The sequence below is a fragment of the Oratosquilla oratoria genome, chromosome 24, assembly GCF_046742065.1.
Source record: "Oratosquilla oratoria isolate Oo_2021 chromosome 24, ASM4674206v1, whole genome shotgun sequence".
NCBI lineage: Eukaryota > Metazoa > Arthropoda > Malacostraca > Stomatopoda > Squillidae > Oratosquilla > Oratosquilla oratoria.
Genome location: NC_134800.1, coordinates 16,711,207 through 16,728,983, shown reverse-complemented (window position 1 = coordinate 16,728,983; position 17,777 = coordinate 16,711,207). Strand labels below are relative to the sequence as shown.

Sequence of the window (17,777 nt, the reverse complement as noted above, 5' to 3'; positions counted from 1 at the left end):
CTTCTGGTCACAGACTTGGAGGACCCACCCACGACAGCGGAGAAAAGGGTAGATCTTTCTTATACTACGACTGCAACAGGCGGCTATTCTAACATTTGACCTTATTTACCCGTACATCTAATAGCAATTACCTGTTCTTGATAAGAAGGGTGTAAGGGCCCATCCCCCTTCCCCGGGCGACAAGACAATTCATCGTGGCTGCTGATAGTCGTTTGGCTCCCCACTTCGGCGAATCGGCTTGTTTGCGCGCCAGTTCAACAAGCAAGTCGGCTTCGAACTTTTGAAGCCCGAGAAGACTGCGCCTGCGCGGATCAGCCACGTCGACAGTTTTAGGGGTATATATACCCCTCCTCCCCAACGTCGGATAGAACTTGATCAGAAGACGTCCTGCGATGACTACCCACTGCCACGCCAATCCCAAGTCTTCATTACTCCAGTCGCAGGCTACTCGACGTTGGGTCTTCTCATCTTTGCTGTTCTCAAGAGTAACCGCATCCGAGTGGGCCGGAACGGTTCGTCCGTATGCACCCGAACATCGCTACTGTTGTTACAATACGGAGGTGCTGAGCACCTCGTATCAGATGTTCCCCTTCTACAACATTGTATTGTACACTTTTGATGGTTCATTGTATTCACTAATTCTGTTAAACCCATTAATTCCTTTAGATGTTTGATTCAAGCTCCAGCAGATCCAGTAGCACCCGAACTGGTATTACCTTTGAGGGCCGAGAGAACATAGTTCCTCGCTCGCCCCCAAAAAGGGTACGAACTATACTCGTGGGGGCCATTCGCTTTGATTGCATTGATAAAATTTTACTTATAACTTTGTTAATAAATTCTGACCCTACCCCTCCTTCTCTCATGCTGTAATATGGGGGCTTGCTGACCGGGATTTTGATTTAATAAATTTGATTAAATTGATCGTCATGAATAAATAGATGAAAGACTGGTAAAATACTCAACTTGAGAAATATATTTTAAAGGAAGTAAATCATACACATTTGCCAACTCTGATACCTCTCGATAAATGCACGCAACATTTTAACTTAGTATACTCTGTGTTTGCTACGGGAAAGGAATATTGAACATAGAGGTTAGGTAAGACAAACTTTAGGTATTGGGTGAACAGAAGAGGAAGAGACCTTTCGGACATCTATTGATCTCCCTTAGCCATTAATTTCCAGCGAAGAGCAAATAACAATGTGCGTCACTAAAAAAGTACCCTCAACCTTCTCCCCCTTATTATCACTACAGGTATTTAACTCTGACCCAACATAAAAATGATTTGTTGTAGCTTCCCCAGTCGCTATGACTGAAAAATTGGTACTCACTATTAACTAATGAAATTTCAGCTTCAAGCATCCCCTTTAAGCATATTACAAGTCATGTTTGAAAATGTATCTGGACCTTCGATATATAATCTCTGATGCAGCTAAGAGTTATATACGATACCTTATTTCCTTTCGAAATCCCTATGCAATAAACAAAATCTTCGGGAAGGTTTTCTGAGTTCCAGAAATATTCAAACACTCTTTGAAAAAAAAAAAAAAAACTATTTCAACCGTGGATAAAACCCACTTTATCTAGTGTTCTCACTCTGACCGAAGCGGTGAACGGAAAGGTTGCCATTAATTAGTGAGTTCCAAGGTGCGGCGAATATTCACTAGGGATTGGAATACCAATTTTAAACAGCTAGAAAACCTAAGTTAGCCCTTTCATTTACAAGATGGAGTTTTCCCCCGAGGAATTTGTGAAAACAATTGGAAGGAAAAATGACTAAAAAGACATGAATGCTCATTACCTAACACTATCAGATAATATTTTTTCCAAACTTTCTAAATATAATCTCAAATATGTAGTAGTTAAAGATCTTATTGAGTAAGAAGTGTTAGACATAAATGCGTACCACTGAGCCCCTCAAACCATTACTGGTAAAAACGAGAAGATGAGCCTCCTTCCTCTACTGGTGAAATTCCTAGAGATAACCAAATTAGATAGGTGGTCAACGTAGACTTAGAAAAAAATACAAGGGGAGAAATTGGAATAAGAGAAAAAGTGAGAATTGAAAATGAGTAGAAAGAACGTGGAGGAGAATATGAAAAAGAGATGAAAGGATTTGAGTATTTACGTAAATTAAAGATGATAAGCCGTGAAAAAGAGGGCAAACCTACATCCCGATTGCATAGAGCTCCATTCAGTTCCAAATTTCAATGAGTAACATCCCGAATGCTTTTTCAGGCAATTTGATTAATTAGCCCAACGCAGGAAATGGCCTGAAGATGAATGTACGTGACTTATCTAAACTAAACTAATTGGCACAGCCGCTAGAGTATTCAATACTATTGAGGAATATACATCCTACTTTTTAGCAAAAGAAAGTATATTAACGGCGTACCACATCACCCCTCAAGCTTACAGACAAAAATTTAGGAACTTAGTTAAGTCTCCCCTTGACACTTAGGTAGAGTTTGCTTCTGAAAAGCTAAAGCTTTTTAAGCAATGGTTGTCTTCCAAAGAGGTAGAATTATATATTCAACTCATATATCTTATGGTATACGAACAGTTTATGAGGCGCATTTCATGTCCTATAATATATCCCAGGGATAAGGATGTCTCAAATCTTAATGAGGCGATCTTCCTGGCTTATCACTTTGTAGTAGTACACAAAATGGGTAACCAACGGAAAAGCCACGTGTACAGGGATCAGTACGTGTCTTTGGCACTCCTGATGATAAGCTGGAGGGAGTACCCAGTAATTTTTATGTGAATATTGTAAGTGTACTGAACATCACATTTCCAAATTTCCCGAACCAAAATGTACCCCTTCACACTACTTTAGAAAGACCCAAAATTTTGACAAGTCTTTCGTAAAGTTAGGTGTTGTAACAAAATCCCAAAGTCATCTTAACCTATGTCATATATTGTAAATTAGCCCTGGACATCTGAGGGTCTCTTTAGATATTTCAAATTCTCAGGTTAAGTTGCTATAACTAAAGAAGGATCATTCTACCCAATAGCAATTTTGAGAGACTCTGGCTCTCTTCAACTAATTTTATCTAAAGATGCCCTACCTGAATTTAAAAAGAGGAATACTGGATATTAGATCCAAATAGAGGATATGTCCACGGCTCAATCCGCAAATCTATCTAAAGTATTTCTTAATTGTAATCTTGTAAATAAGGAAGTAGCAGTTGGCCTCAGAGAAAAGTAAATGCCAACTCCTGGAGTTGAGTTCATCCTAAGAAATGAAGATGCAGTTTCATTAGTAGTACTTCCTTTAGATATAGTAAAAAACCCTTGTGACAAAAGTCCTACAAGTGTAGAAGATCAAATAAATCCTCCCATGCTATTTACCATTAGAGAAAGCACTCAAGAGTCATTAGGATATTCCCCCTTTGAGCTTCTATATAGTCGAAAAGTGAGAGGACCTCTTAAAGTTCTAAAAAGTTAGTGTTACAACGAGAGCTCTAACAGCCCCAAGCAGACTATAGATAAATATTTAGATCAGTTGAAACACCGAATGAAGGTAGTTTGAACCACTGCTTTAGAGAACTTTAGGCTAGCCAAGTAGAAAATTAAGGAGCATTTTGATGTTAAAACTAAATTAAGATAGTTCAAGACTAGCGATGAAGCCTTGCTTTATTTGCCACTTCCAGTAGCTCCCCTCTCAAATAGATTTCAAGGTCCATATACTTTGTCATATAGTTTAAATAAATAAAATTACGTTGCACTTGCGCCACAAAGGTGTAAAGACTCAAAATCAGTTCATACAAACTAAATGAAACTATACCACCGAAGGGACCCTACTGATGAACTACGGAGACCGGTATCTTTATTTTCAAATGTTTACCCTCTTGATCAATCCTTAACATAACAAATCCACAAACAACTACTCCTAACTCCATCTTACATGAAAAACCAGAGAAATTACTCTCTAACCTTTCACCATCGCACCACGATGTCGTCATACACCCTGGTCTCTGTGCCATTGCAGAGCACAACATAGTGCTCAAACCTAATGTATCTCCTCACCACCAGGGTCCTTACAAATTACCCCCTCGCAAACTGCAGATTCTTCTGGTAGAGGTCAACTATTTACTAGAGACGGGACTAGCCGATCCCAGTTCAACCCCATGGGCTTCACCCTGTCTTCTCATGCCTAAGGAAAACGGCGGATGGCAGCTCAGCATAGACTATCGTAACCTCAACGACATTATGATGAAGGATAGCTGTCTGTTTCCCTTCATCGACACCTTAGTGTATTTAACTAAAATAGGCTTCATCAATGGCTATCACTTAATTCTCTTATCCCCAAAAGCCCAAATATTATCCTCCTTCATAATCTCTTTTGGCCTTTGTTATTACGCAGTTTTACCATTCGGGCAATGTAATGCCCCTTTTTCTTTCCAAACGGCTGTTAATGTAACCATGTCTGGGTTACTTTACATCCACGCGTACTTAAACGATCTCATTATTTTAGGAGATACCTGGTCAGATCACCTAAGCAAGTTAGATACCCTCCTTGATTACTTAGCAACAAACAGGCTCGTCATTAACTTAGCGAAATCCACGCTCGGGAACGCTACAGTACCGCACCTTGAGTACGTCGTGAGGAATGGACAATGCTGACCCAAACAAACCAATGTGGAGGCCATCCTGAGATTTTCTGCTACCCAGAACCGCAATTTCCCTCAATGGGTCATGGGAATGGTAGAATATTACCGCCGCTTTTGCAGGAACTTCTAGTCTGTAGCTGCCCCCCTTACTGCTCTCACCAGCCCAAAGGGAGAAGTTCGTCTGGACCACCGAACGCCAGATAATATTCAAAGCACTCAAACAATTCCTAATCAACGAGCCAGTGTCTCAAACCCCAGACTTCTCTAGTCCCCTTGTGCTGCAAGTGGATGAAGCTGAAGACGAAATCGGAGCTGCTCTCCTACAAAACCTTACATCCCGTCTACTACTACTCCGCGAAGCTTCTCCCTCAGCAATGCGCCTACTCTACAGTGGAAAAAGAAGACCTGGTGGTGGTTTCAGCCTTCTCCCATTTTGAGTGCTATCTTAGTGCTCCCGTGGCTGAGACCTTACTTTACACTGACCACATCCCCTTGGTGTTCATCTGATAAAGACCGTCTCAGCAATCAACGTATTTTCCACTGGGCCTTGGCTTTCCAATCGTTCCACTTCCGTGTGACCCACATATGCGGAAAAAAATAACATTCTTGCTGAAACTTTGTCAAGAGGAACAGAGAATTTTCCTCCCCCCGTGTCGAACGAACTTCCAGTCCAGCAACAGAGAGGTTTAGCGTCCTTTAAGTGCTGTGATGTGCTCTCTATGAGTGAGAGCCACTCGGGAGTCATCCGGTAGAAACTGATTTGGAGATATTCATCGTATGATCATAATTATTTTTTTAACATCTAAAATATGATACACAACAAACAATACAAACATTGAGACCAGCACTTTGGAGGGATGCATGGGTCAGGCGTCTTGAAAAGTGGGCTTGTTTCTCCCTCCCCAACTAGACTCCCAAACCCCGAAGGCTGGACTCTCCATGTCTGTGCCTCAATGTCTCATTACAGGTTATGCTGAGTAGACGAAAGTGAGGGGAGGAAATCTTTCTTGACCACATGTATTTTGAGGCTAGAATCTTTTCTATATAAGTGAATCTTGGTATTCATAATGGTTCATCTATATCAGTCCAACATTTAAGACTATTTATCTCAAAAATGCTAAAATATAGGTCAACTAGGATAAGCTTCTTTTTAGTTAGATAACATGCGAAAATAACTAAAGATCGTGAATTGTATCTATCATATATCGCTTAAAATGTCATGCAGAATCTGAACAGTAAACAGCTGACAATCACCCCAAGGTGAATTAAGCTCATCAGGCAACAGCAATCACATCAAGTGTTTATTTCTCAGTGGTTATACTATTGTTTTCAAATTATCGATTAGACATTTCTCTCGATATTTGTATACAGAATACATCACGGCTCATTACAGACATTTTTTGATCACGCGACCTATTCTGTTTGTTCATAGGGGACATCATGGCTTGAACGACGCAGAGGGCCTGATTTTCATTTGCACTCTGCGCAGAGAGTAGTGTTGTCCCCTCCAAGAAGACCCCGTTACTCCGTCTGCGAAAGACTCCATCGGCCCTTTCAGGTACTTGCCGTTCAGGTTTGTCGCATGGCATTTCAAATACCACCAAGCACCCTAATAGCTAAAGGGAGGAGATAGTCATCAAAATATAGATTTTTTTGCTCATGACAGATATATGATTAAAATCATAAGTTACAATAGGGACATCAGCGATTTTATACTGCCATGGTACAAACACATGTGGCCAAGAAAAAGGGAAAAACATTAGAAAACAACAGAAAGAGAACAAAATGTGAATGAATGTGCATATAAAGTATGTGTATGTGCATGTGTGTGTATGTGTTTGTGTGTGTGTGTGTGTGTGTGTGTGTGTGTGTGTGTGTGTGTGTGTGTGTGTGTGTGTGTGTGTGTGTGTGTGTGTGTGTGTGTGTGTGTGTTTGTATGTGTGTATTATGTATGCGCGTGTATATATACAGTATATATATATATATATATATGCATGTATGTATGTATATATGTATACATACATATATTCAACAAAGACCCACTGTGTTGGATAAGAAGAGCTGAAGTAGACGATATCCATATATTTCGATCACAGACTATTATCCTCTTCAGTGGAATATAGAGTAGTGAGGACAATACATGTCTGATATACAGAGAAAGAAAAGAAATATGGACAGGACTCAAGTGGCATCTATTGCCTTGCTCGGCAAGTCACCCCCCTTCACCAAGGATGGTAATGATCTATTGACTGCCCAGGTGGTAATACAGTCTGGTGACCATTGTCCACTTGAGATACTAAAATTAGGAAATTGTTTAATCAAAGATGATTCTATTATTTTCCTTTTAAAAACTACACTTAGAATTGAAAACTATATAAGATTAATTCAATGTAAATTTAAGCTGTGGTTGGAAAGAGAAGGAAATCCAAATTTACAGGTTTTATATTGTATATCGATAAACAATATTTTCAGTTAGGTAAATGTGGTCATACCAATATATATAAACATGCAGATCCACGGTGAAATAGTAGCAGATAGTTACAGCCATAAAACTCCCAACAGGAGTCTGTTGGAATAGAATGTAATGATATGAGTGAACAATGAGGTGAAGCTCATGAATTTGACCTTGCAGCTGTTTCGTCATAGCCACGTCAGTTAAGAGGACCGAGTTGCCTGCGACAGCAATTGCAACAGTTTTTCCACTGAAATGGTCGCGTTTATAGTTATTTGTTTTATCAGGAAATATAGGAGATACATATTTGACATTGTTTTTCAATTACTTTATTCGGTCCAAGAGATTTTTCAAAAGAAAACGGGTTCCGAACTCGTTACATGGCGGAAGGTGGAATCCTGGTGGAACACACAACATATTGGAGCGTCCGTCGACAGGGAGCTCATAGGGTCGTGGGGCCACAGAACACAAGCATCGACATCAGCAGAAGCACCGCCATCTGACAGCAGCTTTGTGCACAGGAAGACAAGATGCACACAAAGACAGGCGAGCTCCAGCTACTAGCGGTCTTGGTCTGTATCTCGACCGCCGTAGTTCCTTGTGGCGGTCAGAAGCTATCGACGGCCTCCATTTCTTCCTTTCTTGAGTTAGCAGGGTTTGCACCTTCCTGCGTTAGTCGCGCCCTGGCACAGTGCCACGAGGACAGCAATCCACAGGCACTGCAGCAGTCACCCTTGTTTGCACTGGCCATTCACAACATAACGCTGGACATCCAACAGCTCTCAAGCTCTGTTCAGGAGCTACAGAGCACAGCAGAGGCACTGCCTTTACAAGCGTTGCTTCACGCCCTCCAAAACCTCACTCAGTCCCCATCTCAAGCCCTTACGCCCAAGAAAGTGTCTTATCGTCCTCGGAACTGCCTTGACCTGAAGGAGGATGGAGACTCTGGTCGTGGTGTTAGAAGGATCTATCCTTTCCCCTGCTGTCCCAACTGGGCCCTCCAAGTCTTTTGTGACCAGGAGACAGACGGTGGAGGATGGACCGTGATTCAAAGACGCGACGACCTTCCTCCTTACGAGGACTTCTACCGCACCTGGATAGAGTACGAGAAAGGCTTCGGGGACGTGGAAGGTGAGCATTGGCTCGGTCTCGAAAACATTCACCACCTGACGTCGCACAGCCTCCAGGAACTCCGCATCAATCTGTCCGACTTTGACAACGCCACGAGGTGGGCCAAGTACGGTTTCTTCCACGTCAGGGATTCGGACTCCAAATACGTCATGAATTGTGGAAGGTAAATACCATGATGATGAAAAATTAATATTACTAAGATTGAAACCTTGGAACAATGCACTCAGTGCTGTATTTTTCATATAATATCTGTTTCCATCCTTTCTCCCTTTTTCTTGCTGCAGGTACACTGGTGATGCCGGAGACAGTTTATCAGGTCACTCTGGTTACAAGTTCACGACTCATGATAGCGATAACGACGGGCATGGAGAAAATTGTGCTGTCGAGTAAGATACCTTTAACAAACACATACAAATACATATATACAAACGCAGACAAGCACATACTCGTACACAAACATATACACACACGTGTATATGAATCAATACACACAGGTTTGTGTCTATTTCCTAACGTTTCTTTTTTCATGTTCATATATGCTTGTAACATTGCAGTATAATCTCATTGATATCATTGTGACAGCATATACTTCCAATTACGATTATTATGATCTAAAAATCTATATTTTGATAAGCACGTTCTCTTTTTTAGATTTAAGGGCGCTTGGTGGTATACGGCTTGCCATAAATTATTATTCCCAATTTCTACCAAAGGAAGACATATGTATTGAATTTAGTTATCCCAATAACCTGTTTAAGAAAATAGTTAATGTACATCAAAGACCTAGAGAAAAAGTAAATGAAGGTGTTTATAAACTTCCATGCTCGGATTGTAATAAGATACATTGGGGGCAAACGGGCAGAGATTTACACACTAGGATGAAAGAACATAAGAACCCAGTTAGATATGAACAACAAAATTCCGCTGTTTTCTAACACTTAGACAAAGAAGGACTGGAACAAGGCAAAATGATTTTCAACACTAAGTGTAGTTTTTAAAAGGAAAATAATAGAATCATCTTTGATTAAACAATTTCGTAATCTTAGTATCTCAAGTGGACAATGGTCACCAGATTGTATTACCACCTGGGCAGTCAATAAATTATTACCATCCTTGGTGAAGGCGGGTGACTTGCCGAGCAAGGCAATAGATGCCACTTGAGTCCTGTCCATATTTCTTTTCTTTTTCTGTATATCAGACATGTATTGTCCTCACTACTCTATATTCCACTGAAGAGGATAACAGTCTGTGATCAAAATATATGGATATCGTCTACTTCAGCTCTTCTTATCTAACACAGTGGGTCTTTGTTGAATATATGTATGTTACATATATACATATACATATATATATATATATATATATATATATATATATATACATATATGTATATATATATATATTATATATATACACGCACACACATAAGAAAAACACACACACACACACACACACACACACACACACACAAACATTCACACACACACACTAACACACACACACAAACACACACACACACATACACACACACACGCACATACGACTTGGTGGCGCGGTTGGTAGAATTCCCGACTGTCACTACGGTAGTCCGGGTTCGAATTCTACCAGGGGCTGAAATAATTTCAGTATCGCTGCTCTTCGAGTCGTTACTCCATCTATCGTGGGTGGGGAGTTGGGTGTGTGTGTGCGTTTAAGGTTATAGCATTACCCATACATGGGTCATAGGAGCTCTGAGCTCTCTTCCGGGAGGGAAATTGCTGTCGTTCACAGGTCCAGCACGTGATCTAAAGACCAAAGTGATGGTGAATTTCAAGGTGAATACACACACACACACACACACACACACACACACACACACACACACACACACACACACACACACACACACACACACACACACACACACACACACACACACACACACACACACACACACACACACACACACACACACACACACACACACACACACACACACACACACACACACACACACACACACACACATACATACACGCTTTATATGCAGATTCATTCATTACTTTTTGTTTTGTTTCTGTTGTTTTCTAAAGTTTTTCCTTTTTCTTGGCCACATGTCCTTGTACCACTGCATTATGAAATCACTGGTGTCCCTATTATAGCTTATAATTTTAATCATGACTGTCATGAGCAAAAAATCTGTATTTTGATGACTATCTCCTCCCTTTAGCTATAAGGGCGCTTGGTGGTATGCGAAATGCCATTCGACAAACCTGAACGGCAAATACCTGAAGGGACTGACAGAGTCTTTAGCAGACGGAGTAACGTGGTCTTCTTGGAGGGGACAACAGTACTCTCTGCGCAGCGTGGAAATGAAAATTAGGCCCTCCGCGTCGTTCAAGCCATAATGTTTTGTATGATGAAATGGAATAGGTCGCGTAATAAAAAGAAATGTATATCTGTAATGATCCATGCTGTATTCTGTATGCAAATATCGAGAGAAATGTTTAACAGATAATTTGAAAAAATAGTGTAACCACTGAGAAATAAACACTTGATATGATTGCTGTTGCTGAATGAGATTTATTCGCCTTGGGGCGATTGTCAGTTGTTTACTGTTCAGATTCTGCATGACTTTTTGAGAGATATATGATAGTTGCATATCACGATCTTTCGTTCATTGCGCATATTATTTCACTAAAAAGAATCTTATCCTAGTCGACCTATGTTTTAGCATTTTTGAGAAAAATAAATGTGAATGTTGGACTGAAATAGATGAACCTTTGTCAATACCAAGATTCACTTATATCGAAAAGATTCTAGCCTCAAAATATACCTGGTTAAGAAAGACTTCCTCTCCTTACTTTCGCCCACCCAAATAATCTGTAATGCCACATTGAGGCACAGAAATGGAGAGTCCAGCCTTCGATGTTTGGGAGTCCAGCCGGGGAGGGAGAGGCAGGCCCACTTTTCAAGACGCCTGACCCTTCCATCCATCTAAGGTGCTGGTCTAAATGCTTGTAATGTGTGTTGTGTATCATGTTTTATATGCTACAAAATAATTATTATGATTATATGATGAATGTCTCCAAATCAGTTTCTACCGGATAACTCCTGGGTGGCTCTAACTCATAGAGAGCACATCACATCAATTAAAGGACCACCCATGGCTAAACTTCTTCATTGCTGGACTGGAAGTTCGTTCGACACGGGGGGAGGAAAATTCTCTGTTCCTCTTGACAAGGCATTGGTATGGATGTTATCTTCTCCGTGTATGTGGGTCACACGGAAGTGGAACGATTGGAAAGCAAAGGCCCAGTGGAGAATACGTTGATTACTGAGATAGGCTTTATCAGATGAATACCAAGGGGTTGTGGTCAGTGTAAAGCAAGGTCTCAGCCACGGGAGCACACTAAGATAGCACTCAATATGGGAGAAGGCTGAAACCATCGGCAGGGCTTCTTTTTCCAATGTGGAGTAGGCTGTGGAGTTGGTGAAGGAGAAGCTTCGCTGAGTAGTAGCAGATAGGATGCAAAATTTTGTCGCCTGCTTCAGTTTGTAGAAGAGCAGCTCCGATTCCATCTTCAGCTGCATCCACTTTCAGTACAAAGGGACTGGAGAAGCCCGGGGTTTGAGACACTAATTCGTTGATTAGGAATTGTTTGAGTACTTCGAAGGACGTCTGGCATAAGGTGGTCCAGACAAACTTCTCCCTTTGGTTTGGTGAGAACATTAGGGGAGTCAGCTACAGACGAGAAGTTCATAGAGAAGCTGCCTTAATATCCTGCCATTCCCAAGAACCATTGAAGGGATTTGCGGTTCTTGGTAACAGCAAATCTCAGGATGACCTCCACATTGGTTTGTTTGGGTCAGCATTGTCCATTCCCCACGACGTGCCCAAGGTACGCTTCTTTTTGCAATGTGGAGTAGGCTGTGGAGTTGGTGAAGGAGAAGCTTCGCTGAGTAGTAGCAGATAGGATGCAAAATTTTGTCGCCTGCTTCAGTTTGTAGAAGAGCAGCTCCGATTCCATCTTCAGCTGCATCCACTTTCAGTACAAAGGGACTGGAGAAGCCCGGGGTTTGAGACACTGATTCGTTGATTAGGAATTGTTTGAGTACTTCGAAGGACGTCTGGCATAAGGTGGTCCAGACAAACTTCTCCCTTTGGTTTGGTGAGAACATTAGGGGAGTCAGCTACAGACGAGAAGTTCATAGAGAAGCTGCCTTAATATCCTGCCATTCCCAAGAACCATTGAAGGGATTTGCGGTTCTTGGTAACAGCAAATCTCAGGATGACCTCCACATTGGTTTGTTTGGGTCAGCATTGTCCATTCCCCACGACGTGCCCAAGGTACGCTTCTTTTTGCAATGTGGAGTAGGCTGTGGAGTTGGTGAAGGAGAAGCTTCGCTGAGTAGTAGCAGATAGGATGCAAAATTTTGTCGCCTGCTTCAGTTTGTAGAAGAGCAGCTCCGATTCCATCTTCAGCTGCATCCACTTTCAGTACAAAGGGACTGGAGAAGCCCGGGGTTTGAGACACTGATTCGTTGATTAGGAATTGTTTGAGTACTTCGAAGGACGTCTGGCATAAGGTGGTCCAGACAAACTTCTCCCTTTGGTTTGGTGAGAACATTAGGGGAGTCAGCTACAGACGAGAAGTTCATAGAGAAGCTGCCTTAATATCCTGCCATTCCCAAGAACCATTGAAGGGATTTGCGGTTCTTGGTAACAGCAAATCTCAGGATGACCTCCACATTGGTTTGTTTGGGTCAGCATTGTCCATTCCCCACGACGTGCCCAAGGTACGCTTCTTTTTGCAATGTGGAGTAGGCTGTGGAGTTGGTGAAGGAGAAGCTTCGCTGAGTAGTAGCAGATAGGATGCAAAATTTTGTCGCCTGCTTCAGTTTGTAGAAGAGCAGCTCCGATTCCATCTTCAGCTGCATCCACTTTCAGTACAAAGGGACTGGAGAAGCCCGGGGTTTGAGACACTGATTCGTTGATTAGGAATTGTTTGAGTACTTCGAAGGACGTCTGGCATAAGGTGGTCCAGACAAACTTCTCCCTTTGGTTTGGTGAGAACATTAGGGGAGTCAGCTACAGACGAGAAGTTCATAGAGAAGCTGCCTTAATATCCTGCCATTCCCAAGAACCATTGAAGGGATTTGCGGTTCTTGGTAACAGCAAATCTCAGGATGACCTCCACATTGGTTTGTTTGGGTCAGCATTGTCCATTCCCCACGACGTGCCCAAGGTACGCTTCTTTTTGCAATGTGGAGTAGGCTGTGGAGTTGGTGAAGGAGAAGCTTCGCTGAGTAGTAGCAGATAGGATGCAAAATTTTGTCGCCTGCTTCAGTTTGTAGAAGAGCAGCTCCGATTCCATCTTCAGCTGCATCCACTTTCAGTACAAAGGGACTGGAGAAGCCCGGGGTTTGAGACACTGATTCGTTGATTAGGAATTGTTTGAGTACTTCGAAGGACGTCTGGCATAAGGTGGTCCAGACAAACTTCTCCCTTTGGTTTGGTGAGAACATTAGGGGAGTCAGCTACAGACGAGAAGTTCATAGAGAAGCTGCCTTAATATCCTGCCATTCCCAAGAACCATTGAAGGGATTTGCGGTTCTTGGTAACAGCAAATCTCAGGATGACCTCCACATTGGTTTGTTTGGGTCAGCATTGTCCATTCCCCACGACGTGCCCAAGGTACGCTTGATAGGATGCAAAATTTTGTCGCCTGCTTCAGTTTGTAGAAGAGCAGCTCCGATTCCATCTTCAGCTGCATCCACTTTCAGTACAAAGGGACTGGAGAAGCCCGGGGTTTGAGACACTGATTCGTTGATTAGGAATTGTTTGAGTACTTCGAAGGACGTCTGGCATAAGGTGGTCCAGACAAACTTCTCCCTTTGGTTTGGTGAGAACATTAGGGGAGTCAGCTACAGACGAGAAGTTCATAGAGAAGCTGCCTTAATATCCTGCCATTCCCAAGAACCATTGAAGGGATTTGCGGTTCTTGGTAACAGCAAATCTCAGGATGACCTCCACATTGGTTTGTTTGGGTCAGCATTGTCCATTCCCACGACGTGCCCAAGGTACGCTTCTTTTTGCAATGTGGAGTAGGCTGTGGAGTTGGTGAAGGAGAAGCTTCGCTGAGTAGTAGCAGATAGGATGCAAAATTTTGTCGCCTGCTTCAGTTTGTAGAAGAGCAGCTCCGATTCCATCTTCAGCTGCATCCACTTTCAGTACAAAGGGACTGGAGAAGCCCGGGGTTTGAGACACTGATTCGTTGATTAGGAATTGTTTGAGTACTTCGAAGGACGTCTGGCATAAGGTGGTCCAGACAAACTTCTCCCTTTGGTTTGGTGAGAACATTAGGGGAGTCAGCTACAGACGAGAAGTTCATAGAGAAGCTGCCTTAATATCCTGCCATTCCCAAGAACCATTGAAGGGATTTGCGGTTCTTGGTAACAGCAAATCTCAGGATGACCTCCACATTGGTTTGTTTGGGTCAGCATTGTCCATTCCCCACGACGTGCCCAAGGTACGCTACCGTAGCGTTTTCGAGCGTGAATTTCGCCAAGTTGATGACGAACACGTTCGTTGCTAGGCAATCAAGGAGATCATCTAATTTGTTCAGGTGGTCGGACCAGGTATCTGCTAAAATAATGAGGTCGTTTAAGTATGTGTGGGTGTTAGGTAACCCAGACATGGTTACATTAACAGTCTTTTGTAAAGTAGGAGGGGCATTACATAGCCCGAAGGGTAAAACGGCGTAACTATAAAGGCCAAAAGAGATTATGAAGGAGGATAATTATTGGGCGTATGGGGATAGGAGAATTTATTGATAGCCATTGAAGAGTCTTATTTTAGTTGGACACATTATCTACTAAGGTGTCCATGAGGGGAAGCAGACAGTTATCCTTCACCGTAACGTCGTTGAGGTTACGATAGTCCGTGCAGAGCTGCCACCCGCCATCCTCCTTAGGCACGAGCAGACAGGGTGAAGCCCATGGAGATGAACTGGGAACGGCTAGTCCCGTCTCTAGTAAATAGCTGACCTCTACTCGAAGAATCTGCAGCTTGCGAGGGGGTAATTTGCATGGACTCTGGTGGAGGACTATGTCGTTCTCTGCAATGGCACAGAGACCAGGGTGGTGTCTACATTCCATACGGTATTTGGTGAGGAGTTGCATGTGGCGGTGGCAAAAGGTTAGAGAGTAATTTCTCTGGATTTTCAAGTAAGATGGAGTTAGGAGTAGTTGTTTGTGGTTTTCGTATGTTAAGGATTGAATCAAAGGGGATAACATTTGAAATTAAAGATACTAGTTTCCGTAGTTCATCAGTAGGGTGTCCATGAGGGGAAGCAGACAGTTATCCTTCACCGTAACGTCGTTGAGGTTACGATAGTCCGTGCAGAGCTGCCACCCGCCATCCTCCTTAGGCACGAGCAGACAGGGTGAAGCCCATGGAGATGAACTGGGAACGGCTAGTCCCGTCTCTAGTAAATAGCTGACCTCTACTCGAAGAATCTGCAGCTTGCGAGGGGGTAATTTGCATGGACTCTGGTGGAGGACTATGTCGTTCTCTGCAATGGCACAGAGACCAGGGTGGTGTCTACATACCATACGGTATTTGGTGAGGAGTTGCATGTGGCGGTGGCAAAGGGTTAGAGAGTAATTTCTCTGGATTTTCAAGTAAGATGGAGTTAGGAGTAGTTGTTTGTGGTTTTCGTATGTTAAGGATTGAATCAAAGGGGATAACATTTGAAATTAAAGATACTAGTTTCCGTAGTTCATCAGTAGGGTCCCTTCGGTGATATAGGTTCATTAAGTTGATATGAACTAATTTTGAGTCTTTACGTCTATCTGGCGTAAGTACAACGTAATTTAATTTATTTACACTATATGACAAGGTATATGAACCTTGGAATTTATTTGAAAGGGGAGCTACTGGAATTGGCAAATAAAGTAAAACTTCATCAACAGGCTTAAAATCTCTCAGTTTAGTTTTAACATCAGAATGCTCCTTCGTTTTTGATTGAGCTAGCCTAAAGCTCTAAAGAAATAGTTCGAACTACTTTCATTCGGTGTTTCAACTGATCTACAAGTTTATTTACAGTCTGCTTGGGGTGGTTAGAGCTATCACTGTACCACTGACTTTTTAGAATATTAAAACGTCTTCTCACTTGTCGACCATATAAAAGCTCAAAGGGAGAATATCCTAATGACTTTTAAGTGCTTTCACCAATGGCAAATAGCATGGGAGGCAATCCCCCACCCCAATCAAATAGTTTGCTGTTACAGAACTTACGTAGCATTGCTTTAAGAGTTTGGCGGATCCTTTCTAGGTCTCCTTGTGACTCAAGGTGATAAGCTGTTGTATGAGTTTTTAACTCTATTATCTTAGTACAGAATTGGACGAGGACACGACGCACCGGGACACAATCCCCTTACACAGGACACAGGGTCACAATTCCATACAATAAAGATGCATCAGAGGTAATGTCCAGGATACTCCGGGACAAGAAAATACAGGTAGCACACAAACCACGCAACACTGCATCACAACCTCACCAGGGTCATGGACATAGAAACACCCACCCAGCAGGTGGGTGTAGTGTACCGCATTGGCTGTTTGGATTGTGATGCAGATTACATAGGAGAAACACAGAAGAAATTCGCCACTAGAATTGAAGAATATAAGCAAGCAATTAAACGGAATGATGCAACCTCAGCACTCTATAAACACATGAACGAATTACAACACAACATTGACTGCAAAGGAGCCACAGTGGTACATAGAGACAACTCAAAGAAAAAAGAGATTATTCTTAGAAGCGTGGATAATAAAAGAATTTAGCGTAAACAATTGCATAGACTTAAATCCAATATACCTGGGCGCTAGAAACACAAACACAAACGCAACATAAAGTGGCTTCATTTTAAACTACGTGAGTGAGAGAGGACAAGATGAAAAAAGTCACAGTGTGGGTGAATAAGTTTTAATTCATTTCCTTTGCGTGCAAGTGCGTAGAGCACTTTCAGCTGTTGCACAAGTAACATCTTATATAATTTTATTTTATTCTATTACATTTAATTTTGTTGTATTTTATTTTACTTTATTGTATTTTATTTTATCGTATTGTATTAATTCTTTGTAAATCAAATGTATGCATAATTGGGTATGTAAGGTGGCCCAGTCGTCCGTTACTCGTAGCGATTGGAAGAGGAGGGGAACCCAAACAGTTTCGGCAGTGCGGAATCTTTCTCTCTCTCTCTCTCTCTCTCTCTCTATATATATATATATATATATATATATATATATATATATATGTATATATATATACATACATATATATATATATATATATATATGTGTGTGTGTGTGTGTGTGTGTGTGTGTGTGTGTAATCATATATACATAGCTAGCTAGCAGATAGATGGATAAATAGCCGTGTATAACAACATGTTTGATATTCCAATTCACTCCATGCTAAGAGGGTAGATGCAAATCCGCAATCACTTTTAACACTCGCTCTCTTGTAATTTTCAAATACAATTTTTACTTGCCTTCCGAATTCACTCTTATAAGGCTTACTATCACTTCC

The 17,777-nt window shown here is 41.9% G+C and overlaps 2 protein-coding genes across 4 annotated transcripts in view; both read left to right on the top strand.

The window, feature by feature from the left end:
- LOC143038479 (ficolin-2-like) overlaps nucleotides 1–17,777 on the top strand; it is a 224,632-nt gene that overhangs the window by 110,386 nt on the left and 96,469 nt on the right. The window lies entirely within an intron of this gene.
- On the top strand, nucleotides 7,518–10,751 carry LOC143038213 (microfibril-associated glycoprotein 4-like). 3 transcript variants are annotated; one of them, XM_076207218.1, is made up of 3 exons: nucleotides 7,518–8,362; nucleotides 8,484–8,585; nucleotides 10,409–10,751. In XM_076207218.1, the coding sequence occupies exons 1-3, from the start codon at nucleotides 7,599–7,601 to the stop codon at nucleotides 10,584–10,586; spliced, it is 1,044 nt and encodes a 347-aa protein (XP_076063333.1). In that variant the 5' UTR covers nucleotides 7,518–7,598; the 3' UTR covers nucleotides 10,587–10,751. The 3 variants fall into 3 exon arrangements, with proteins under 3 accessions (XP_076063333.1, XP_076063335.1, XP_076063336.1); XM_076207220.1 differs by lacking the exon at nucleotides 10,409–10,751 and adding an exon at nucleotides 8,851–9,530; XM_076207221.1 differs by lacking the exon at nucleotides 8,484–8,585.

Coding starts and splice junctions, on each gene's coding strand:
- LOC143038213 (XM_076207218.1), top strand. CDS start 7,599: ATGCACACAAAGACAGGCGAGCTCCAGCTACTAGCGGTCTTGGTCTGT. Junction 8,363..8,483: donor TACGTCATGAATTGTGGAAG/GTAAATACCATG, acceptor TTCTTGCTGCAG/GTACACTGGTGATGCCGGAG. Junction 8,586..10,408: donor GGAGAAAATTGTGCTGTCGA/GTAAGATACCTT, acceptor TCCTCCCTTTAG/CTATAAGGGCGCTTGGTGGT.